The sequence below is a fragment of the Pleurodeles waltl genome, chromosome 9 (genome assembly GCF_031143425.1).
Source record: "Pleurodeles waltl isolate 20211129_DDA chromosome 9, aPleWal1.hap1.20221129, whole genome shotgun sequence".
NCBI classification, from domain to species: Eukaryota; Metazoa; Chordata; class Amphibia; order Caudata; family Salamandridae; genus Pleurodeles; species Pleurodeles waltl.
This window is the reverse complement of record NC_090448.1, coordinates 220,944,397-220,969,628: the sequence shown is the minus strand read 5'-3', so window position 1 is coordinate 220,969,628 and position 25,232 is coordinate 220,944,397. Positions and strand designations below refer to the sequence as shown.

The window sequence follows — 25,232 nt, the reverse complement described above, 5'->3', positions numbered from 1 at the left end:
TCCAAGAAGTATTGAGCGACTAATTCTAGGACGTTTCGCGTGATGCGACGCTATCCATTCATTCATTGGCCTTGATTGCGGTAGTATTCAATAGACCCTGGTCAGAACCTGTTCGTCTAGCTTACCGTGAAGGAGATGTCAGCTATGTGCATTGTAAGCAGTGTGAGTTGATCTGGCAGACCTAGCGTTAGTCTACTTATTGAGTTCATTATCTGGTTCAGCTTACAATAGGCATTCAGAAAATAACAAAGTAGGGAACACTGTAAGTATTCCCCTTGACAATGATGCTGTTTATTTGTGGCAAACTGTTGAAAAGCACGTGATGGTACAGAAACGATGCGAGCCAGCAAACATCAACCGAGAAACAACAAGCGTGTTATTTGAAATTACCTAAAAGAATATCCTCTGCAATTATATATTCCACGAAGCCTTGCAGTGGAAACCTGGCCAGGGCAATTACTGCCATTGTACAGTATTATTGTCAAACACAGTAGATCTGCATTATGCGAACAGACCGATAGACAGATCACTTCTTTGCATAAATAAAATGAATACATTTATGTAGTAGTTTGGCAACTTTTAGAAACACATTGACATTTAATTATTCAGGCAGTACATTTCCTCCTCCGTGAACAGCAATTGAGGAATGACACTTGATCGAAAGAGTTTGGTTCGGCTGGTCTAAGATGATTACATTCATAGACTGAGAAAAATAACTAACAGCCTCAAATAGAGTTTAGAAAACAGGGTACTTCTCTACAGACGTGGTGGAGTACCCCTTAATTACCCCTTAATTACTGTCAGACAACTCTATAAAGAATTAGAGGACCATCATTTTACCGCCTGTGGAACTCCACTTGCTCCGTCAACAGAAACCTTACATCAAATACCCGATGAACATTGTGCTTGTCGGTGTCAGTGCCTCTCAGACAGTCAACCCTATTTAGAGTTGAGGTACTGTGTTTCCTGTTTCTGGGACCTCCAAGGAAAGCTTGGTGGTTCTGAACAGAAGAATAAAAAACTTGAACCTACACCATAGGTGAAAACTGACTGGTAATTGTTTTGCTTTAGTTTTACTGAAACAAACTCCCGCTTTAGGAAATTGCGTTTGTAAAGCAAAAATGTTTGCCGAGTGGTCTTAGGAAACATGGCTGCTGTCAGCAAACATTCACTGCTTTTACAGTTGCTGCCATGGCGGTGGCTTCTCCAAAGTTATTAGGCAGTAGTCCACAAGGACAGTAGAGATTTTTACCTTCACCCCCTGGTGGATGGCAGGAAACCTACGCCAAACCCTACGTGATTTCCAAAATTACATAAAAAGTACATTAACCCAATTCATGTATAAAAAGTGTGAAATAAGTGATGAAAGTGCAAAGTACGCAGTGCTCAGATTGTGAACATATTCACAACATACATAACATGAAACACTATACAATTCCCAATGGTTGTATTCACTATTTCAAACAGTTCACATCCAGGGTAGTGTGGACTAGTACACAATCCCTTAGTGTTAAGTGTACACATCAATCAAAAGGAGGGTTTGTAAATGTTTCAACATTCAGTCTCATCTGATTATAAGTGTCTCATCAGGATATAGTCACCTGACTACCACACCTGCATATGAAGGAGACATAAACAGGAGAAACTGTAACCCTTATGTTCAGTCCCACTGACTCTCTCAATAGTGCAATTCAGAGAATGCAATAATGAATCAGGAATTCATCACTGGACCTACACATAATCTATGGTGAAATCAAAATTGTCTGTTTATTATTTATTTCCAATAGTCAATACATCACCATCACCCGTTGCAAAGGTACTACCCAAAATAAGCGTACATTATGTAAGTTCATCACCAACATGCATGCAGTACTATGTGTTCTCAATATTTTGTTTGCAGAAAGTCTATTGGCTACCACAACCATGCTCTTACACCCTTCTCCAGGAATGAAAGGACCAATTAATTACTAAGCCAAAAAACGTGTTGTGACATAAATCCACATATCTTCTAGATCAATAACATACACCCCAGGTGTTAAAAAAATCACTACTTAGTCATCACCTTCTGCCATGTGCCTTGCCACATATACATCAGCCTGCATTTATGGGCAAACAAGGTCTGTTTCAATTCTCATGTCTTAGATCCACAGTACCGAAAAGCTCAGTATCAGAAATGACTCTGATACAGTTCTAAAAGCACCAATAGTGCGGTGAAATACATTAATCCTTAATAGTATCTATTATATAGGCTGTTTGAATAACTGTATGTTGTATATGAAAACAGACCAAGTTATTGATGGAAATATATAAATGATTACCATTTGATTAAATATAGACTAGCAAATACAAAAATGATCCCTTTTTATTATAAAGGAAGTAAAATATAACATGCACTATCATTCTTTGCAAATTGAGACAACAAGAGAGTTACAATAAAGGGGCTTCCTTTTTGAAGTAATAACTGTAAAGTCATTTCCAAGAGTGCAATCTGTGGTAGTGTATTGAAGCCATGCTTACTATCGGCTAAATATGTATTTGTTTTGCAAATGATTATTGGTACATGGCTCTTCCTATATACAGTGCTGAATAAGTTTTCACAGTTCCTTCAACACAGCACTGCACTTTACTAAACCCGGACCAAAGCATGTCTGTGCAGAGAGCAATTTTAGGCAATATATTGCAGGGATAGTACATAAATGTATATCAGACCATTTCCGGCCTCCCAGAGATCTCAAGGTCTCCTCAACATATACAATACCGTTATGAGAACTCACAGCAAACACTCCACTGAAAACCTGATCCACCATTCCAAAAACCCTTAGAACTAGTACAGTCAAGAGGTTAAGGAAGGTACCCCTACCGTACAAAAACAGGAAAAGAAATGGAACGGATCTCCCAGATTAACTCATACTATTCATTACACTCACTCCAAGTGCCAATCCCTCATCATCACAACTAAAGCCTCTTACTATAAGACCACCTTCAATATGGTAACAAACAGAAGCAAAGCCCTCTTCAAGGATGTCCAACTGCATCAAATCCTCTCCGCAATCTATAGTACTTGCTTCAGTTGACAAATACATTGCTATCAACCTCTTCTTTACTGAAGAGCTTGACAAAGCCAGATCCTACATCAATATCATTGCCATAGCCCGCTCTGTTTCAGGCAGTCCCATGGCATTGCCACCAATTGACCTCTTTCAATCTAGTCTCATACAGACGGCTCTACCTCAGTGTTAGGAATGACCCTTGTCTCCTGGTCATGCCTGATGTCTCTGCAGGCTTTGACACAGTTGACAATCAAAACCCTGAATAGAAGCATTGGATTTTCAGGCATTAACTTGAAATGGCTATGCACCTGAAAAGGGATCCCTGAAAAAACTAAGAAGACTTGAGAGACAAGGGAATTATCAAAAGAAGTAGGTAAAGTGTATATAACTTTTTTTTAAATACATTTCCTAGAAATGGGGTCTTTGGTTGGCAGTCAGGTTACCCCCTGTCCAAGTAAGGACCTTCACTCTAGTCAGGTTAAAAGAGAATCAACCTCAGCTAACCCTTGCTTACCCCCTTGGTAGCTTGGCACGAGCAGTATGCTTAACTTCAGAGTGCTAAGTGTAAAGTATTTGTACCAATAAACACAGTAACTTAATAAAAACACAAAAAAATGGCACAACACAGGTTTAGAAAAACAGAAAATATTTATCTAAACAAAACAAGACCAAAACAACAAAAATCCACCATACACAAGGCAAGTTATCAATTAAATGCAAAAAGAGTCTTCATGTAGTTTTAAACACACACTAACACTGTTAGCGTGAAAATGTACCTTGGGTGCGTCAAAAATAACCCTGCACAGGTGAGTGTGCATCAAAAAGGGCTTGCATTGTATCGATTTCACTCACGAGCGAGACCTTGCATCATTTCTCCTTTTGCTGTTTCAGGCCCGTCGTTTCTTCTCTCCTCTGGAGAGCGATATGTCCATCCGGTCAGCACTCTCGGGTCTGGGCAGGCCTTGCGTTGTTTTTACACGCCCAGCGGTACTGGTGTAAGAAATCCAGCCGCACAATGATCTGAAAACCACGCAGCGTGGGTTGCGATCTCACCAGCCTCCGTCAGTGATGCTGCGTGTTGTTTCTCCAGCTCTGTGCATCGATCGTTCAGTCGCGTTACAGGTGAGTGTTGATTTTCATCCGCAAAGCCAGCTGCGCGTTGATTTTTCAGCCACAGATTGGAGTCACGTCGTTCTTTGCTGTGGATTTCTTCCTTTTAGGCTGCCAGCTTCTCCTTTCAGGGTCCCAGGAACTGGATGGGCACCACAGGGCAGAGTAGGAGTCTTTCCAGAGATTCCAGGTGCTGGCAGAGAGAAGTTTTTGCTGTCCCTGAGACTTCAAACAACAGGAGGCAAGCTCTAAATCAAGCCCTTGGCGATCTTCACAAGATGGAAGGCACACAAAGTCCAGTCTTTGCCCTCTTACTTTGGCAGAAGCAGCACCTGCAGGATAGCTCCACAAAGCACAGTCACAGGAAGGGCAGCTCTTCTTCCTCAGCTCTTCAGCTCTTCTCCAGGCAGAGGTTCCTCTTGGTTTCCAGAAGTGTTCTAAAGTCTGTGGTTTTAGGTGCCCTTCTTATACCCAATTTCTCCATTGAAGTAGGCCTACTTCAAAGTAAAGTCTCTTTTGAATGTGAAATCCTGCCTTGCCCAGGCCAGGTCCCATACACTCACCAGGGGGTTGGAGGCTGCATTGTGTGAGGGCAGGCACAGCCCTTTCAGGTGTGAGTGACCACTTCTCCTCTCCCTCCTAGCATAGATGGCTCATCAGGAAATGCAGACTACACCCAAGCTCCCTTTGTGTCACTGTCTAGTGTGAGGTGCAACCAGCCCAATTTTCAAACTGACCCAGACAGGGAATCCACAAATAGGCAGAGTCACAGAAATGGTATAAGCAAGAAAATGCTTACTTTCTAAAAGTGGCGTTTTCAAACACACAATCTTAAAATCAACTTTACTAAAGGATGTATTTTTAAATTGTGAGCTCAGAGACCCTAAACTCCACATGTCCATCCATTCCCAAAGGGAATCTACACTTTAATCAGTTTTAAAGGTAGCCCCCTTGTTAACCTATGAGAGGTACATGCATTGCAACAGTGAAAACCGAATTTAGCAATATTTCATTGTCAGGACATATAAAACACTTTACTATATGTCCTACCTTAACCATACACTACACCTTGCCCTTGGTGCTACATAGCGCCTACCTTAGGGGTGTCTTACATGTAAGAAAAAGGAAGGTTTAGGCCTGGCAAGTGGGTACACTTGCCAAGTCGAATTTACAGTTAAACCTGCACACACAGACACTGCAGTGGGAGGTCTGAGACATGATTACAGAGCTACCTATGTAGGTGGCACAACCAGTGCAGCAGGCCCACTAGTAGCACTTGATCTATAGGCCCTGGGTACCTCTAGTGCACTGTACTAGGGACCTACTAATAAATCAAATATGCCAATCATGGATACACCAATCAACAATACAATTTACACAGAGAGCATATGCAGTGGTAAAGTACTCAGAGTAGTTCAAAAGCCAACAGCAACAGGTCAGAAAAAATAGGAGGCAGGAGGCAAAAAGATTGGGGATGACCCTGCATAAGGAAAATGCTCAAATAAAATTGCATTCATATTAAACAAGTTATGTTTTTCTTGGCTTTGTGATATTTGTTGGATTATTGCTATGTTTTCTTTGACTATGTGACATCTGCTGGATTATTGACTATTTGGAATTATGTCTCATCAAAAAAGGTATTTAGGGTAAGCTGGTTTGGTTTTGTACTGTTATCTTGAAATGGTTCACATTCTACTGCACTAAAACTAGTGCCTGCTTATGCAAATTCGTTCCACGATGGTCCTGACACTCCCATGTTCCCCACGGCTCCATTAATTCGAACCATCACTTCACAGATGCATCCTTATTAAAGTAGTATCAAGATTCATTGATACAAAGATTATATCCACCCTAGCTATAAGTATCCTCACCCAGTGGAAGTAATTTTGTCACTTAGGTTCTCATTATGCTAAGGATGTGGGAGACAGGGCAACATGGATTGTGGGTACTAAGTGTGATTCCACCCCACATGACACCTGTCGGCCTAATCCTGGTTCTCCGGCTAACTAGCAGTGCCTCATCTCCGGCCGAGATGATTGTGGCAACAGGGCACACGACAAGAAAGACTCCTCAAGGGAATCGTAGTCAATAGGATCCCACCCTTTCTCTCACTTACCAAAGTCTCATACAGGAAAAAGCATCAGAGGCAGAATATAGTTCAATAAGAATTTATTGAAGTAACTGTATCTTAGAGAAAAAGGCATGTATTGCAATAACTAGGATGATAAAACACAATAAAAGCAAGCAGGTGACTACAAGAGTAAAACACAGGAATAATCCTACCATACTGTCATTAAGAGAGATATATATATTTTCACTACCTACACTATGTTTGAGCACAGTGTAATAAGCCTAATCTGCCCTTCGGGTTTCCCCCCGGGGTATATCATCCCTCATACCTGGAGGAAGAAGTCTGTAGTCTAGAGAGACACCGTCCCCATGTGGAACAGGGGTCTGGTCATTAAGCAAGTAGCTGCAGTGAAACAATCAGCAATCAGCATACAGTCATGATCATCTGGCTGGAATCTCCCTCTAACGTGTCAGGGACAAAGGGGTGTTTTCATAATAAAACAACTGACATTCTAAGAAATGGTCCCCACAAATCAGTGTGTATGTTTCTGTGAATGTTGGAGACACAGCATTCCATGTTAGTTGGCAACCCTATCTGATTTTAGCCTCAGAGAAAGCACAAAGTGAAATAAATGTCCTAATAAGAACTTGATGCTTTCCTAGGCAAAAGTACAATGAGATAAAGAAAATAGAACAGCACCACAAATGTGGCTATTGCTAGAAAAATGAAGCAATACCGAATAAAATGTAACTTAATTATAGAGAACAGCATTAGGCATAGTAAGCTAAAACGTAATCTTTAAAACATGGCTAAAATGGCTGTACAACAGTTTGAGATAGTTATATGGTTTTTATACCATTTTAAAGGATGTACCAAGTACTACCCAACGATTGAGCGCAAAAAATGGTAATATGCTTTTCATTTAGCTTGAACTCTTTAAATATAGCAGATAAGCTCTGTAATGTAATTTTAAGGTTGGTTTGCAGTGCCAAATAAATCTCTTGTTCAAAATATTGTTTACTCCCTGCTTCTTTTCTGATGCTGATAAAATAACAAGGCCCTCAAAAGATGTGAAGGTACCAGGCTAGAGCTGGGGTTTGAACTGAGTGTGCTGTTTAAAACCTATTAGGGATCATTGAGAACACAATGAGAATTATTCCCCCACCATGCAGCACAGTACCTGCCATATTAGAATTTCACAACAATGTGGGTGTAGCATTTGTAATTTTAGCATTGTTGCAAGGCAACAGAACAGTCTACATTCATAAACAGAGTGGACTTTGGCAGGCTAGTCGCCGTTCAAAGGTGCCTGATGTGGGAAACATTTCAGGCTCTGCTGTCAGAACTCAATAGGTACCCCACATTGAATGAATTAGGGGACACAAGGAATTCCAGAGTTTTACATACTGTGCAGGGAATTCGGTTGAAAGTCCCACACTGCTACATTAAAATATATGATAGAGGAGGTTTGACTAGCATAAACCCACTATATTTTAAAACGTTTGGAGTAAATATCACTAACTGAATCTTGCTTACAATAAACTTCTGCTAAATAGATCTGAGTGCTAACCACCAGTGCTAATTTTACAATAGAAACCTCGGTTGAACAGGTGGGAAGGAGGCTCTGATGTTATTGCGTATTTGTGTCGGCTGCATGTTTGGGTCTACTTTCCTAGTGAGACTAGTTTCTGCACACAGGTAGCCTATCACAAAAAGCATCTTTAGTAAATTTAGTAAATTAGGCTTCCAAAAAGAAACATCCTCATTTATTATTGACTATAATGTAAGTCTCCAAGATATTACTGTGAGTCTGTAATGCTCCAATGTAAATTGCTAAGGCATAAACAAACCCGTCAAATACTTCATGCGGCGCGCAGCCATGGTCCTTTCCGAGTAGATCAGCATGACATCTGAATAACTGCCGACTATTCCAAAGAGACCAATGAACGCAGAAAGGCCTTTCTAGCCCTACGACCCTGGCTTCGCCAACTGGAGATGAAATATGACCTCTTCGACCCTGCAAGAATGCGGGTTACCAAAAACAGAATATCCAAGGACTTTTACAATCCCGAAGAATTGAGACTATTCCTTGACTCCTTCCAATCTCAACCCATGGACTCCACTAGCACAAACTGCCTGCACAATATCGCAGGGGACAATAAAGGTAATGGAACCTTCCTCTCAGGAAAGGAGAAAGCAAATACGGCCCTATATGACACTGATGCCAGTCAAAGAGGCAGAGACATGGAGAGACTAGCCAGATCGCATGATGACAAGGGTCAGGTCTTACATGCCGTAGCAACCCACACTCAGCTATCGGAAAGAGACAAATCCAGTTCCCCTTTAAAACCAACAACTGCATCTTCTTGAGAAGGTGACGCGATGTGGTGTATATGAGAGACAATTGCTTGAAAATCGAAATACAGCCGCCGCTGACCCCGAGGACGGATGAGTACCTACTCAGATCATATATGTGTATTTTTCCTATAACTGTCTAAGGTCGTTGGTGTCGTTGTTAAAGTTCGGCGATTAATAAGCCCATGTTCTTCATAATGATATATGAGGCCTTATAATGTGAAACTATCAAGTAAATCGTAATTTGTTTTTAGTGTAAGACAGAGTACACACACCAATGCATGGACTAGATTTCACCGACTCCCGTGAGCTACATAAAAGTCAAGACCTGGCTTTACAATGTTGCACAAGGGTTATCAAATAACTAATATAGAAACTGACACGCTTCTACCGAACTACAGAATACCCCATGGCAGCAAGCAATACAGGACAACCTAAACCTGCCCCAACATGCAACATAAGATTAACGCCGATACCAGAACTAATTAACCTCCATAGCTATCCCAGGGGCCGGGATCAGGTCAAACAAAGATAAACTAACCCAAACCCTGGGATACACAACACAACATGACCCAATGTACACTAGTACCCCTTCTAATATAATATAATATAATATAATATAATATAATATGATGTACCATACTACGATAGCACAACATAAATTGTTAATTACCCCCACCGAACACACACACCTGTCACCAGACTAATTATTGCCGACACCCGGAATCCCCATACAGGACAGGACGATCATGATGGTATCACATGTTAAACTAGTAAACTGACAATATCTGAATACATCCCACCTTATAGTATTATGATGTAATAATACATAACAAGGTATTTATAATGGAGTGAGAGACACATTGCTCTCGCATAGCCTAGGGCTCAGCAGCCCTCATTACCTACCCTGCGATAAATAGCCTGACACCTAGTTTAACAGTTAATAATATAACAGTGTGATAAGGAATTAGGACATATTGGGGGTCATTCTGACCCTGGCGGTAATTACCGCCATGGCGGAGGTCGGCGGTAGCACCGCCAACAGGCTGGCGGTGCACCGCTGGGCATTCTGACCGCGGCGGTTCAGCCGCGGCCAGAAACGGAAAGTCGGCGGTGTCCCGCCGACTTCCCGCTGCCCTTGAGAATCCTCCATGGCGGCGGAGCGCGCTCTGCCGCCATGGGGATTCTGACACCCCCTACTGCCATCCGGTTCAGGATGGGGGTAGGGGGTGCCGCGGGGCCCCTGGGGGCCCCTGCAGTGCCCATGCCAATGGCATGGGCACTGCAGGGGCCCCTGTAAGAGGGCCCCACGAAGAATTTCAGTGTCTGCTTTGCAGACACTGAAATTCGCGACGGGTGCAACTGCACCCGTCGCACCTTCCCACTCCGCCGGCTCCATTCTGAGCCGGCGTCCTCGTGGGAAGGGTGTTTCCCGCTGGGCTGGCGGGCGGACTTTCGGCAGTCGCCCGATAGCCCAGTGGGAAAGCCAGAATGACCGCCGCGGTCTTTCGGCGGGAACCGCTTGGCGGGCGGCGACCGCCGTCCGCCGCGGTCAGAATCACCCCCATTATGTTATTAGAATTAACAGGTTACAGAAATGTTGTAGTATATGATAAAGCGACGTTATAGATGAAAAGAAGTACTCAGGATGTACTATATCTACACCTCTATGTACCTTCGCCTGTACTAGAACTATATTACCCCACCCACCCCATCCCTCCCAGCTCCAACCTTCCCCACCTGTCTATCCTCTTCTTTCCATTTACTCTGTTCTTATCTTACAATACTACCTTACAATCCCACAACATACTCCCCACCTCCTGCACCTTCATGCATCAAGCATCACGCATCAAGCATCAATCTGCATCAACCTCCTCCCCCTCCTTTCCTACCAACTCTCCTGTACGATCAATAATACCTCACAACAGTATCATCCAGGCGCGGCAACTACCCTCTATCTCAAACCGGTAAACACTTTAGTTACATAAACATCACAATTGTCATCATTCGCCGTCTAATAGACCCGTCTCTATACACAGTCATGAACCCTCCACCTCTCCTCGTCATCGTCATATCGACAGCCAGCTGCCTGTTGCCCCCCCTTCGCCTCCCCGGCAAGGACCACCCCGACGGCGTGAGAGTTCCGAGAGGAACCGGACCCGCCGTTTACAGATCTAATTAAGGAGGCTGGACTCCTAGCTTCCCCAACCCTCTCTTCCTTATTTCCTCTTTCAGCACCCCTTCTCGTCATTTTATTAATCTTGATATATATATCGATCTTTACACTCCCCTTCCTTCTCTTTGCTTTCCTTTTCTTTTTTTTCTCTTTTTTTTTTCCTCTTTCCTCTACATCCCCCCGGCGCTTCCTCTATCTACTCTGTTCTCTCTTCCTTTACTCCCGCCCCCTCTCTCCCCACTCTGACAGCTGAGGTAGCCCCCCCGCCAACGCCATCATTGGAACTGGTGTGATTCGACACAACCACCCAGAATATCGGGGAACGTCTCCAAAGCAACACGACCATTACGGATTCTCTCCTGGAACGTACATAGCATGACGAGTTATGTTAAACGGAAAAATATATTGTCCTATCTTCAATCCAAAAGAGCAGATATCACCCTGATCCAGGAAACCCACCTTGACATTCTGGAATCCAGTAAACTTAAACGGGACTGGGTAGGGAAGGTTGCTTTCAGCAGCTGCCCAGTGAACCAAGAGCCTGGAAACAGCGCGCCCCACAAATGCGGGGTGGCAATACTAACGCGTAGATCCCTTCTGATCACAATCATTAAAATGTGGAACGATGCGGAAGGAAGATATATATTTGCCAAACTAAAACTAGGGAATACCTTGTTATGCGTGGGCTCTGTTTACGCACCAACCGGCTCAAAATGCCCATTCCTCCTACAACTAAATCGCCTCCTGACAGAAATCGGAACTACCCGTTATATAATCGGGGGAGACTGGAATCTCGCCCATGACGCCATAATGGACAGGACAGGCCCCATAGATGTAGGTAACAATCATGACAGGCAACTTCTGACAGACCTAACTATGGATGTCAGTCTAATTGACTGCTGGAGAATACAACACCCGAAAGACAAGGAATATACTTTTCTATCTTCTGTCCATGGCACCCAATCACGCCTGGACTATTTCTTGGTATCACACACTGTAATCCCTCACATGCTAGACACCTGTATCCTAGACAGTGGTCTCTCAGACCACTCCCCAATACTATTCCTGGTCCAGGTAGGTTTATCCCCCCCGGTCGAAAACCATGGCGCCTCGCTGTACACAGATACCGCTACCCCCAAGGGAAGTAGCAATTAAGAGCCCACGTGTCCACATACATGACCGAGAAAACGGGTACTGTGACCTCCAAAGGGTTCTACGGGCAGCGGCAAAGGCGACCCTGAGATGGAGCATGGAATAAATAATGCAAGTCATAACAAACCTCCCCTACCATAAATCTCTGGGAGAGGACGGATTCCCTACGGAATTTTATAGATGGGCCAGAGAAGAGGCAATCACTGCAGTACACGAAGCACTAACGGAAGCATGTCAGGAAGGCTCCCTGGGCGCTTTGTCCAACAAGGCCACGATTGTTGTCCTGCTTAAGCCAGGGAGGGATCCCCTTCTCTGTGGCAGCTATCATCCTATCTCCCTTCTGAACAGAGACGTTAAACTCCTAGCCAGTGTCCTAGCAGCACGCCTACGTAAAGTGATACCGTCTTTGATCCACAATACCCAGGGGGGGTTCGTACCAGGTCGCACCTCCAGAAACCATATGCGTACTCTTTGCCATACACTACTGGAATCTCTACAATTACCTGAAGGTGCCCTAGCCCTATCTCTATATGCAGAGAAAGCATTTGACGGTATCGAATGGTCCTATCTGTTTACTACCATGAAGCACTTTGGCCTCGGAGATAAATTTATTTCCAAAGTAAGTCTATTGTATGACCATCCAAGAGCACAGGTTAATTGTGGGGGCTTTTTATCAGATCCATTCCCTATCGGAAGAGGCACACGCCAGGGCTGCCCCCTGTCACCGCTCCTATTCCTATTGGTCATGGAACCCCTGGCAGCTACCATATGGAACTCCCAACAGATAAAAGGTATCCATATAACCGGCAGCTTATCCAAAATTTATCTCTACGCAGGTGACATTTTGTTAACCCTGTCCGACCTAGAAACCTCCCTGCCAGCACTGCTCTCTACCATAGAGGGCTTCGCACCGTTATCCGGATATCGGGTAAACTGGGACAAAAGCGAAGCACTACCACTATCCTGCGTAACGACGAAAGCTTCAATACATGGTCTTCCATTTAAATGGACCCGACCCGCCTTAAATACCTAGGAACGTTTATTAATTGAGGCCTGGAACACATGATCAGGGACAACCTAGACCCCCTTGTATCCAGAATGAAGCAGGACTTTGCCAAGTGGTCACTATTAGGCCTGTTCATGTGGGGCAGGACACAGGTGGTCAGAATGGTTACCCTGCCACACTTTATATATGTATGAGGCATGCTCCCCTTACTGGTACCCCTCTCCTTGCTCCGCTTGATTCATGCATCCATAAAGACCTTCGTCTGGGGTTCCTTACGCCCAAGGTTGAAACCTGCAACAATTCTGGCATGACGACCCTATGGAGGCTTAGGTCTACCCTCAGTAGAACAATACTCATTAGCCTTACAACTGTCACAGCTAGCGTACACACTCCCAGATAAACCAGACCCACCGAAATGGGTAACCACAGAGAAACTTCTAAGAGGACAGTATACAGAGATGGGAGGGATATACGCTGATCATCCCCCCTTATCTAACCCCATTCTCACAGCCACAAACACAGCATGGAGCAGAGCCCACCGCTTGCTTGGTGTACACCCTTTTCTGCATGCCCAGGCTCCTATAGCAGGGAATAAAAGCATAAAAATAGGGGGACATCTTCTCAGATGGCCCCAATGGCTCGAGGCAGGTACCATAATATATTTCATCTCATAAACGGAAATAGCTTTAGAACCTTCGCCTCTCTCTAGGAAGAGTTCGGCATCCACAGTAATCAAGAGTGGCGGTATATGCAGCTTAAGCATTGTATGCGTAGATCATTAGGAACCCCCGTGGACGCTTAAAACCTCACCTATTGTCACCTATCTCCAGAAATGGGGCCGCCACAGAGGCGTTATGGCTGGTCTATATGCAGAGCTAACAAACCATCTCTATTCGCAGCCTCTTCTTGAACGGCTGCGCTTAAAATGGCAGGACAGACTTGAGATTGCCTATACGGAAGAAGAATGGTCAGACATACTAGAAGCCCTTGACACGGGGTTACGCGAAGCCCGCCTGAAATTCTGTCTATTAAAATTTCTTCAAAAATGGTACTGCACCCCCGTTAAACTTTTCGGGGCAGGCTTGATGCCGCACGCGAAATGTTGGAGATGCATAGAACCCCATTGCGATTTACTTCATATCCTATGTTATTGCCCGACGATACAGCCCTTATGTGATAGACAGGGATACACCCTGATAGACTTCATACAGATACCAAGTCCGACTCCGCCATCACTTATTTTTTTACACGATAGACGCCGTACCCTTCCCTATCACAAGCCCATAAAAGGCTACTTCATACGGCAATTGCCACAGCCAAAATATTCATACTCCAGCACTGGAGGTCCAGTATTGCCCCTACACCGACAGAATGGATGACAGCCATGTTCCAAACTGCCACCCAGGAGGGAGTAATTTATAACCTGCAGGATCAAGCGTCGCTATTCGCGGAAGTATGGTGCCCCTTCCTGACAAGACCATGAAGCAGCTGGCGGATGGTCAATGGTCAACGGTCGATGAGCATCAACCGCCCTCTCAGAACCTTTCATTTTTCCTTCCCCCCGCTCTCCCCCTCTTCCCATTTATCTTCTCTCCCCCTTTCTCTCTTTTCCTTTTCTTCTTCTCCCTAGATCTCCCGCCTTGACAAACGCTCGGGACCTCGGACTGAGCAATCAGACACCTCTCCTTGCCCTCTCATCCAACTAGTGTCTGATAATTTAACATATATAGGAAGAACTCATTTATTAAACAAACCCATTTCAACTTGTATGCCCCCATGGACAATTTTTGTTCACTCCTTTCCTGGTGCTACCTCTCCTCAGGTGTTGGAACCTCTACCTCTACGTTGCCTCAGATCATAACAATTTAGGTTCATGTGCTACACTGTCCATTTCTGCATGACAATTCACATTAGATGGGGAATAATTGAACAACTCACACTCTAGTCCTGTCAGTTTAGCTCCAGGGCCCTTGGTCCCCTTACTTATTTATCCATTTATCCACTTATCAATCCTCTCCCCAACCTTCTTCTCCTATCTCTTACTTTACAAGACACCTCTATCTTTTTCTTACCCCATGATTAACCTTCCTCCTTGCTCCCCTCTCTCTTCTACATACTCTCTCTTAAAAGTTTATTCATAATCCTTCAACCAATTAGCCAGAACATCTGTTAGATTGTATAAGTTTATATATCTATTATGGAACCACCTGTTGTAAACAAAAATGCTTTGAAAGTATATTTCTATATATTATGTATCACCCTATATTCTTAATAAAACAATTAAAAAAATAAAAATCCCAAGATACTGTACAAGTGGATGGACCAGGGGTATAGGAATGTTATCCTTGGGTCAGGCCAAGAAGCCCTTCTAGAACTCTCCTCCTATATTTTTAAACACCTGCACTATGGAACAATTCTGAGATAAACTGGGAACTACAGACATAGGAAGATGGACCAGTTTGCTGATTAACCCATACCTGAAGAGGAACCCAGACATGTAATTCTAAGGTGCCTTTTGGACTATCTTGCCCATGAAGGTGCAATTTGGATGATTTTCTCCATGGCCAGTGTTACTGGCCTCCCCACTCTTCGGGAGGAAAGAGGACAGTGGATTATGTGGGACTGGTCCTTTGGTGTGTCCCCCTTGAATCCTGCTAAACAGACACACTTAAAGCAGCCAGGAGACCTTTGGCCCTGACACTCCTTGTGTCTGGAAGTCACCAAATGGGGCAAAATGTACCAAAACATCTGCTAAAACAGCCCAACAGACCCAGTGAAGGTACATTTGTTGCCTTCCTGAATAGGAGAGCTCCCCAACATTTCCCCAACAGAGTTTTGTGGGAGAAGCCTGACCATGTTGACCTGGGTCACTGCTCTGGGGCCCAGCCCAACAACAAGCATGCTGTCACACATTCCTTGGTCTCTAGTGAGAATACCCTAACTTCTGAGAAAAGTCAGTGCCCGGGGGCAGCTCTTCAGTACACCAACATGCCACTGGTGTCCTCAAGCCCCAGAAAGTGCCTCTGCTCCTTGAGCACGACTGTGTGCTTCTACCACTCCTTGTGTCTATGTCTAGGGGAAGCAGGGAGTACACAGCTGCAAAGCTGGAATTTCTACCATCCTCATTGGTCATCAACCAGTGGGGAAGAAGGCAAGAGTTGGATCCCCGGCTGGCATGTAGAAATGAGTGCTAGGCCGTGAGGAGTCAGCTTGGTATCATGAGCTTAGGATCTTGCATCACTGTATATTCTGATGCTTGTGTACACTATATTTGGGGGCAGAGGCACTAACTTTATAAGTTAAAAAGACTTCCCACCAGTTGTCTTTGATTGTTTGATTGATATATCATATCTATCTTCGATAGAGCCACCACCTCGCACAGCACAAACATATTGGCTGACTGCATGGCTCAGCTTTGAGTCCAGCCCTGAGCAGACGATCAGAGCTGCACATGGCCTTTGGGTCTGCATCGAGGGAGTTGGCTGAATGGCCTGGGCTTTTATCAGGCATGGCCTGGTTCCTATCCCCTCTTGCACATCCAACCCATGTGATACATGGTTTTTGGCCATACTCAGCAAGGCTCCATCCCACCTCCTTAGCTTGAAACCTCGTACATGTTTAACCTCACAGCACTATAATTTTGGCCTTTCAGAGTGAATAATTGGGTGCAGGGCCACTCAACTACTTGGTGCATAGCTTTTAGCAGTGCTGTGGAGATTGGCTGCTGTGACTGACCTTTGGTTAGGCCATGTATCTAACCTCCCATGTGCCCAACTCTCACAGTCCCTCGGCTGTGCATAGCAATCACTTTGTGTGAACCCTTTAACAGCCTCCTTGTCATTGAGCCATTGTGACAAGGCAATGTATCAGTCACCATTTCATCATACTAACTGTATATGGCCATTGGGTATATAGAGTCTCCACTTAGAATAGTGCCCCAGTCCTGGGTCCACAGTACTCACTATGCTTAGTTGTGGCGATTTGGCTGTGAAATTTATTATGTTACTCAACACATCTTTCTATAGTTTTCAAAAAATAAAATGTTGATGTTAGAAATGGAGTCTTTGGTTGGCAGTTAGGTTACCCCCACCCAAGCCAGGACCCTCACTCTAGTCAGGGTAAGTCACACACAATCCAAATTATCCTGTGCCCGTCCTCTGGTAGCTTGGCACTGAGCAGTCAGGCTTAACGTAGAAGACAATGTGTATTTGTGCAATAAATCATACAATAACACCATATAGCACCACAAAAAATACACCACATAGTGTTTAGAAAAACAAAGATGCAATAAGCAAATGTAGAGATATCACTGAAAAGTGATATAAAGGGGCTCATTCCGACTTTGCCGCCCGCCAAAGTAACCCCGTCGGAAGACCGCTCCGCGGTCAAGAGACCACGGGGGTCATTTCGACTTTCCCGCTGGGCCGGCGGGTGACCGCCAAAAGGGCGCCCGCCGGCGCAGCGGGAAAGACCCTGCAACAAGGAAGCCGGCTCCGAATGGAGCCGGCGGAGTTGCAGGGGTGCGACGGGTGCAGTGGCACCCGTCGCGATTTTCACTGTCTGCAAAGCAGACAGTGAAAATCCTGCTGGGGCCCTGTTAGGGGGCCCCTGCACTGCCCATGCCAGTGGCATGGGCAGTGCAGGGGCCCCCAAGGGCCCCACAACACCCGTTCCCGCCATCCTGTTTCTGGTGGTGAAAACAGCCAGAAACAGGCTGGCGGGAAGGGGGTTGGAATCCCCATGGCGGCGCTGCAAGCAGCGCCGCCATGGAGGATTCCCCCAGCCGGGGGAAATCTGGCGGGAAACCGCCGGACCCGGCTGGGAGACCGCGGCTTTACAGCTGCGGTCAGAATGCCATATGAAGCACCGCCAGCCTGTTGGCGGTGCTTCCGGCATCCTCCACCCTGGCGGTCATAGACCGCCAGGGTTGGAATGAGGCCCAAAGTGTCTTAAGTCTTTTAAAAGCAAAAAAAGTCACTTTCAAGCACAAAGTACCTGGTTCGCGTGAAAAATCTCCACAAAGGGCCACAGAGGAGGAAAATCGTGGAAACTAAGGTGTGTGTGTCAAATTCTTGGGCCGCACACAGCGATGCGTCATTTAGTTTTCACGCAGGGACGGCTGTGCGTCTATTTCCAGTGCTCCGTCGTGGATCCTCTTCGGGTTGCAGGGTTTTCAGACGCCCCGGGGATGGTGCGTGGATTTTCTGTGCTGGCAGGATGAAGTGACAGGAGCTACATCGATCCGGTGGGTGGTGCGTCAAATTTTCTACCGCACGGCAGGCGCTGCAGCGATCCAGTGGCCCGTGTGTTGAATTTCAGGTTGCTACGCTGGCGCTGCATTGATCTTCTCATTGAGAAGTCGTTCTGATTTGGCGTGCAGTGGAATTTTCACTGTGGGGCAGGCTGTGCGTCGGTTCTGGCATGCTGTGCATTGAATTTCACCGCACAAGGAGTCCTTCTTGAACAGATTAAGGGGGTCATTACAACCCTGGCGGACGGTGTTAAAGCGGCGGTAAGACCGCCAACAGGCTGGCGGTCTTTTTTTGAGTATTATGACCATGGCGGTTACCGTCATGGTCATCAGCCGCTTCTCTGTTCCGCCCGCCAGGGCAGAGACGACCGCTGGGCTGGAGACCTGGGTCTCCAGCCCGGCAGCCGTCACAATACCGCCGCCGGTATTTTGCCCTGGCTTACCGCCGTGGATTTCCAGCGGTAGGAACTGCCATGAAATCCATGGCGGTAAGCACTATCAGTGCCAGGCAATTCTTTCCCTGGCACTGATAGGGGTCTTTGCCACCCCCCACCCCCACCCGACTCCCTCCCCTACACCCCCCACCACCCTTGCCACCCCCCAAAGGTGGCAGGACCCCCCTCCCCACCCGACCCCTGACATTACCTTACACATACACACCCGACACGCACGCAGGCACCACCAACACACATACACCGACATACATGCCAACATCCACACACACAGTGAGACACGTACACCCACATTCAAACATACATGCACACATCCATACAGACATACCCACAGACATACATGCACTCATTCCCAAAACACGCAACACCCCCGCAAGCATACACGCACTCACACACCCCCCTACATACACAGACGCACACTCCCATGCACCCACACAACACACAATGCCCCCCCACCCCCTCCCCTAACGGACGATCGACTTACCTGTTCCGTCAATCTGCCGGGAGGTGACGGGAGCCATGGGGGCAGCTCCGCCGACACCACACCGCCAACAGAACACCGCCGCGCAGAATCACAGGACGTGATTAGCTGGGTGGTGTTCTGTTGGCGTGGCGGTGGAGGTGGAGCAACCTCCACTTCCCCGCCGCCCACAAGTATGGCTGTTGGCGGCTCTCCGTCGGAAAAACGACGGAGGGCAGCCAACGGTCCTAATACGCCGAGCAGCAAACCGCCACTACTGGCGGTCTTCCGCACGGCGGTCCCTCAGCGGTCTTGTTAAAAGACCGCCGAGGTTGTAATGACCCCCTAAGTCTTTTTCGTCCTGGGACTTCAGGGAACAGGAGACAAGCTCTCTCCAAACCCTTAGAGAGCATTTCTTCACCTCAGCCAGAGAGCAGCAAGGCAGCAGGGCAACAGCAAGGCAGCAGTCCTTCCAGAAAGCAGTTAGGTGAGTCCTTAGGGCAGCCAGGCATGTCTTCTTGGCAGGATGCAGGTTCTGGTTACAAGTTTCTTCTCATGGAAGTGTCTGAGCTGGTAGGGGAAGAGGCCCTGTTTATATACCCAAATGTGCCTTGGAAGTGGGGGAGACTTCAAAGAGTGGCATAGAAGTGCACCAGGTCCCCTTTCAGTTCAATCCTGTCTGCCAGGGTCCCAGTAGGGGGTGTGGCAGTCCTTCGTGTGAGAGCAGGCCCTCCACCCTCCCAGCCCATGAAGTGCCATTCAAAATGAAGATGTATGCAAGTGAGGCTGAGTATCCTGTGTTTGGGGTGTGTCTGAGTGAATGTACAAGGAGCTGTCAACTAAACACAGCCAGACATTGATTGCAAGGCACAGAAAGATTTAAGTGCAGAGAAATGCTCACTTTCTAAAAGTGGCATTTCTAAAATAGTAATATTAAATCCAACTTCACCAGTCAGCAGGATTTTGTATCACCATTCTGGCCATACTAAATATGACCTACCTACTCCTTTCAGATCAGCAGCTACCACTCAAACAATGTATGAGGGCAGACCCAATGTTTACCTATGAAGGGAGCAGGCCTCACAGCAGTGTAAAAGCGAATTTAGGAGTTGTACACTACCAGGACATGTAAACTACATAGGTACATGTCCTGCCTTTTGCCTACACAGCACCCTGCCCTATGGGCTACCTAGGGCATACCTTAGGGGTGTCTTATATGTAGAAAAAGGGGAGTTACTGCCCCTCTTTTTCAAGGAGTGTGAGATCCTGGATCTGTGAAGGATCCACAGTTTAACACTGAAGACCCCTGCAAAAGGAACTCCTCAAAGCCCACCCAGTACCATTTGTAATACAAAAATACTCTATGTGTTTACATCAAACAAAGAAATAGGCATTGCTTGTGGAATATTTCAGGTTTAGTGTAATGCTCTTCAACGATGTATGCTACAGAGAAAAAGCAAAAATTAATGTTAATGTTAAAAAGAACAACAACCTTTTCAATCACTAAAATGTCATCCAGGGAGAATTTTGCAATCTGAACCTTACCCTCTTACAATATTTCATGAAAACTTTTTGTGCTAATTTCAATACAAGTAAAGTGCACTAAACACACAATTAAAGTCACTTGAAGGTTACAAACCAAAATCTAAGAACCATAGAAATTGTCTATTTATGCTTGGCCCATCCAAACCATAGCTTTCCCTCCAATGCCTGTGCAAGGCCTTGCACCTAATCTCATTTGTGGCATATGCTACAAGACAGACACAGCTCTAAACTTGGTGACCAGCCAGGCCTGCGCAATCCCTTGTGATGCCAACCCCTGCTGCACAGGGAAGCAGTGGTTGCAAGGCCCGGCCTATGAGAATGATTTATACCCATCCTGAGATTTTGACAGCCATTGGCTGTGTACAGCTATGATTGGCCACAGGGCCATGATCAGGCCCTACTCCTAATTCACTTGAGCCCAACTCTTGATAAGTAAAGTTTATAGCAAGATAGGTTGCTTACACAAAGTCCTGGGTCAGCGCCCTACCAATTAAGTCAGCTGTGTAAGGTTGTTGACAGCTCGCATAGATTCTGGTCATTGAGCCCAGATATAAGTCATATGAAGCATGTTCTGGCCAAACTGTATCCCTGCTTAACAACCTCCATTTTTACTGTATTTGAAATTGACAACTAGAAAGAAAGTTACATAAAACATTAATATGAAAAACATTGGCTTCACCAGGGAATTTGGAGGACTCTGTGTGCAATGCTGGATCCCTAAGTCTAACATGAAATATCTACTCACAAAAGCAACAAATATTTGGGCGGATCAACTAATCATTCAGAGAAAATTGGCTTCCCCCCCTCTGAGAATCCCTACATCCTACCGTAGATTAGGGGATCTTCACCTCTCTCTAATGCAACCTTGACACTTTTTGATGGACTTTTTTGGTTACTAGTATTCTGTGAATGAAATCCTCAACAAATATTGACAGCAGAAAATCAGGCCATCAGATGATCCTAGTATCCTGTATCAGTTGAAGGGAAAATGTTCTCTCATCCAATTTGTTTTTTCAATTTGGACCTATGAAACCTCTGTGAATGTGCAGAGCATCTCCAAATTATTGGTCAAACTATGAAATTCATGTAATTCTTCAAAGGCAGCCTGACACGTTTTACTAATGCAAATATCTCCAAAACGCAGCATGGAATGACAACAAATCACAAAGCGTTTCAGATTTTGAGTAAATTTCTAGTGTGCTGTTAAATTTAGTGTAATTCAATATGGCCATATTTGCTTCTACTCAGAACAAATATTTTTAGAGTAGCTAGAGTAAGAAACCCAACTTTGTGACCCATTTTTAAGTTTTCCCCAGGCACTGATCTGATAGAAATTTGATATCCCAAAACTCAGCCACTTTGACAAATTGTATGCAGATTTTGTAGTAGTTGTTAAACAGTGTCAAAGTTATTAGCAAACCAAAAATGCCTTTTCAACGCAAATTGAGACTCAGCTATAACTCTAACCAAAGTTCTAAAAAACATAAAAATTCCAAACAAAAATATCAATATTAGGTAGGTTAAGGAGATCAACCTTAAAATCATGGAAACTTGCAAGGCATATTTATTAACCCTTCATAACTTTTGGGTGCAATGTCAATGACCCCATATATAACATTACAGGTGATGCCACGGATGACATCACTGAAAATAAACCTAATAAGATCCTTAATCCTTCAAATAGGGCACAGGATACAAGGGCCTGACCTATGCAATTTCTCATATTTGTTAAATATAAGCGCATAGTCTGTTGTTAGTCCTGTACACAATGCACACAGGATGTGGGTGATTCACAGAGTGCACCTACATGTAGGACACCCACCTGGGCTTGATAGTGCGATATGCCCAATAGATTTGGTGTGCTGGCCCTCCCCATGCCACCTATAACGCCATAGAGTACGTCTGTGTATAGGATGCATGAGGCTTGTTCCTCTGCAAAGCATTTGACACATGCAACTTGTGACGTAAGATTCTGTTTCAGGCAGTCAACTATACTTCTCATGTTCACATTTTTAGTTTACAGACTAATTTGTGGATTGATGTACATATATAGGTCTCCCCACTCATATTTTATAAATATTTCTGTTTTAACCCAGTGAATGCGTTTTCACGAAAATGCAAAAGCATCATTACTTAAAGTATCCTGAACTAAAAAGAACTTTGATTGAATAACACTGCAGAAACAATTAATATTGAATGGGGACATTAAATCATACTGTGAAAAGTTGCAGGTGTTTTGAATGAAGTTACAGAATGGTGCCCAATTGGGAAACACAAATATTCGCAGTATCGTAGCGGTCTCGTGATAGATAAAAAAAATATTGTTCCACAGCACAGGGAAAGCGTTCTTAAGATTTTTTTTTGAGAGTATAGTTTGTCCAACGTGACTAACTGATTTCCACTTAAAAGGGGTAGCCAGTCTAGGAGATTAAGAATACATATTTGAAAAGATGTGTAAAGATAACTTGGAACAAAATGGTATGGTATGTCATATGTTGTCTAAATACGTATTCAGCTCTTTATTGAAATATTTTCCCAGTAGCCCTGTTTGTATTTCCTTCCATATGTCTCATTTAATAATTTTGGTCGTAATACTTTATTGACATGTAATTTTTAATATATGAAATGTTCAGAATACATTTAATTTCTTAACATGGCTTTAACCCTTTATCGTGTTTGTCGTGGGTTTATTTTTCAGTAGCATTACATAAAGAGCTGATGCCACTTACCTATTTCTCCAATGTGTCTGCTGTTGGAGATGTGTTCGGATGGGAATCCTGTGAAAGAAAATGATATATATAAGTCAGTCATGTAATAGGACTAAAATATGAGATGCCATTATCAGAACCTTTATTATTGTTAATCAGATACATTAAAATGTTTGAACTGTTTGGGGTACCTTAACAATAATTTTGCCCTTCGTTAAATAACTTTTCTTGAACATTGAAAGAAGGGAGGTGTATTCAGAAGCATTGTCAACACCAATGTCAGAAAGTCTGGTATGAGCATTCACAGAACATCATTATGGGTCGAATAAAGAACATATACATTTAGAAGTTTTCATCATGCTTCTTACTTGTCATACTTGGTCCTGTGATAAAGAACTGCCCTCGATGTGTCTTACCAATATGACAATGTGTCTGACAATGTAGTTCCAAAAGGCAGAGGAGCATTACTAGGATACTACTTTAGTGTGTTACAGCGTCACTATAGAACACTGCACAAAACTTGATGGTTTACAATTTCCATTAATAAGGGGATAGGTCCCATGGGACTTCAGCTGACACTTGTTCTCCCCACTCCATTTAAAATGATTTCGGGTTTTGTACTGTGAGGTTATGCTATTTAAAAAAAAACACCGTGGGTTTAATCCCTGTAACTGTAACTGTAACTGTGTAGAAAACAATACTACATTTTGCAGCAGTAAAATGTTTGTGACCATGGTTTTACGTCACCTTTCCCAGAAAAAATCTATTGCATCCCCCTGAAATATTTAGATTATATGGGTGTCAATAAAGAAAGACTGCCAGTTGCAAGAACATTTTTAAACCCGGGTCCCTTTTCTAAAAAGCTGTAGCTCCTGTTTGCTCACAAATCAATATGTAAGATTTGGACTGTAATCTTCAAAAAGAGTCCCTTCCAGATTTAACAATATTTTTTTCTTTGATCTCTGAATGCTAAAATGTTGACAGCCATTTGTTTTATTTTCCATATGCTTTACATTGACGTATTTACTTTTGACCTTACACTTGAACACTGCAACATCATGCACTTATGTAGCACCTGCTCATAGAGTATTCTTTATAACCAACATTACAACTATGAGGATATTCTTTGAAGAGTTCTTTTTGCCTTCATTGACTCTATTTTGTTAATACATACCATCTTTTCTTCTAGCATCTTTTCACAGTTACATAATTATTTGACCTTCAAAGTATAACTGTTTGTTCAAATGACCCCCGAAGGAACCTTTTTATTTTTCACATACAAGGTTTAAACGAGACCCAGATAACAATAGCTGTCGGTTTGCATAATAAAGGCAAAAGAGAAGCTATTTCTTCAAGGTAATAAGATCTATAGTCTCTTCTTAGCCAGGTATACATTGGCACAACAACGCCTATTTTTCACCATTCTGTGTTGTACAATGTAGATCCCACGTTGACAACAACAGATACATACATTTGTTAATAGGAAACCAAATTCAGGAATCAATGTGCGGTGCAGCACTTGGATGCGCTTCACAAATAATCTTTGCATTTGATACATTTAGGGCCAGATGTATCAAGGTTTTTTGCATTTGCAAACGGTGCGAATGCCCGTTTGCGAATGCAAAAAGCCAGTTCAGAATGTATGAAAGACATTCTGAACGCAATTTTAAGGAATCGCAAAAAATGCGATTCCTTAAAATTGCGACCCTGTTTAGAGAGATGCAAATTGCGACTCTCTAATTAAGAAATTGCAAATAAGGATTCCTTATTTGCGATTTCTTAGCACATGTATGAAGCCATTCCTAAATGTGATTTGGGCATTTAGGAATCGCTATTTACCACCAGGTTGAACCTGGTGGTAACCATGTTCAAAATTTAAAAATGCACTTAAAATGC

General features: G+C 44.2%; 1 protein-coding gene across 2 annotated transcripts in view; it reads right to left on the bottom strand.

Moving 5' to 3' along the window:
* The window catches only part of TAFA1 (TAFA chemokine like family member 1), a 1,243,985-nt gene that overhangs the window by 612,820 nt on the left and 605,933 nt on the right, over window positions 1–25,232 (bottom strand). For both annotated transcript variants that reach the window (XM_069206577.1, XM_069206578.1), the window contains exon 3: window positions 23,358–23,405. In XM_069206577.1, coding sequence (XP_069062678.1) covers window positions 23,358–23,405 — 48 coding nt within the window. The remainder of the gene's footprint in view (window positions 1–23,357; window positions 23,406–25,232) is intronic.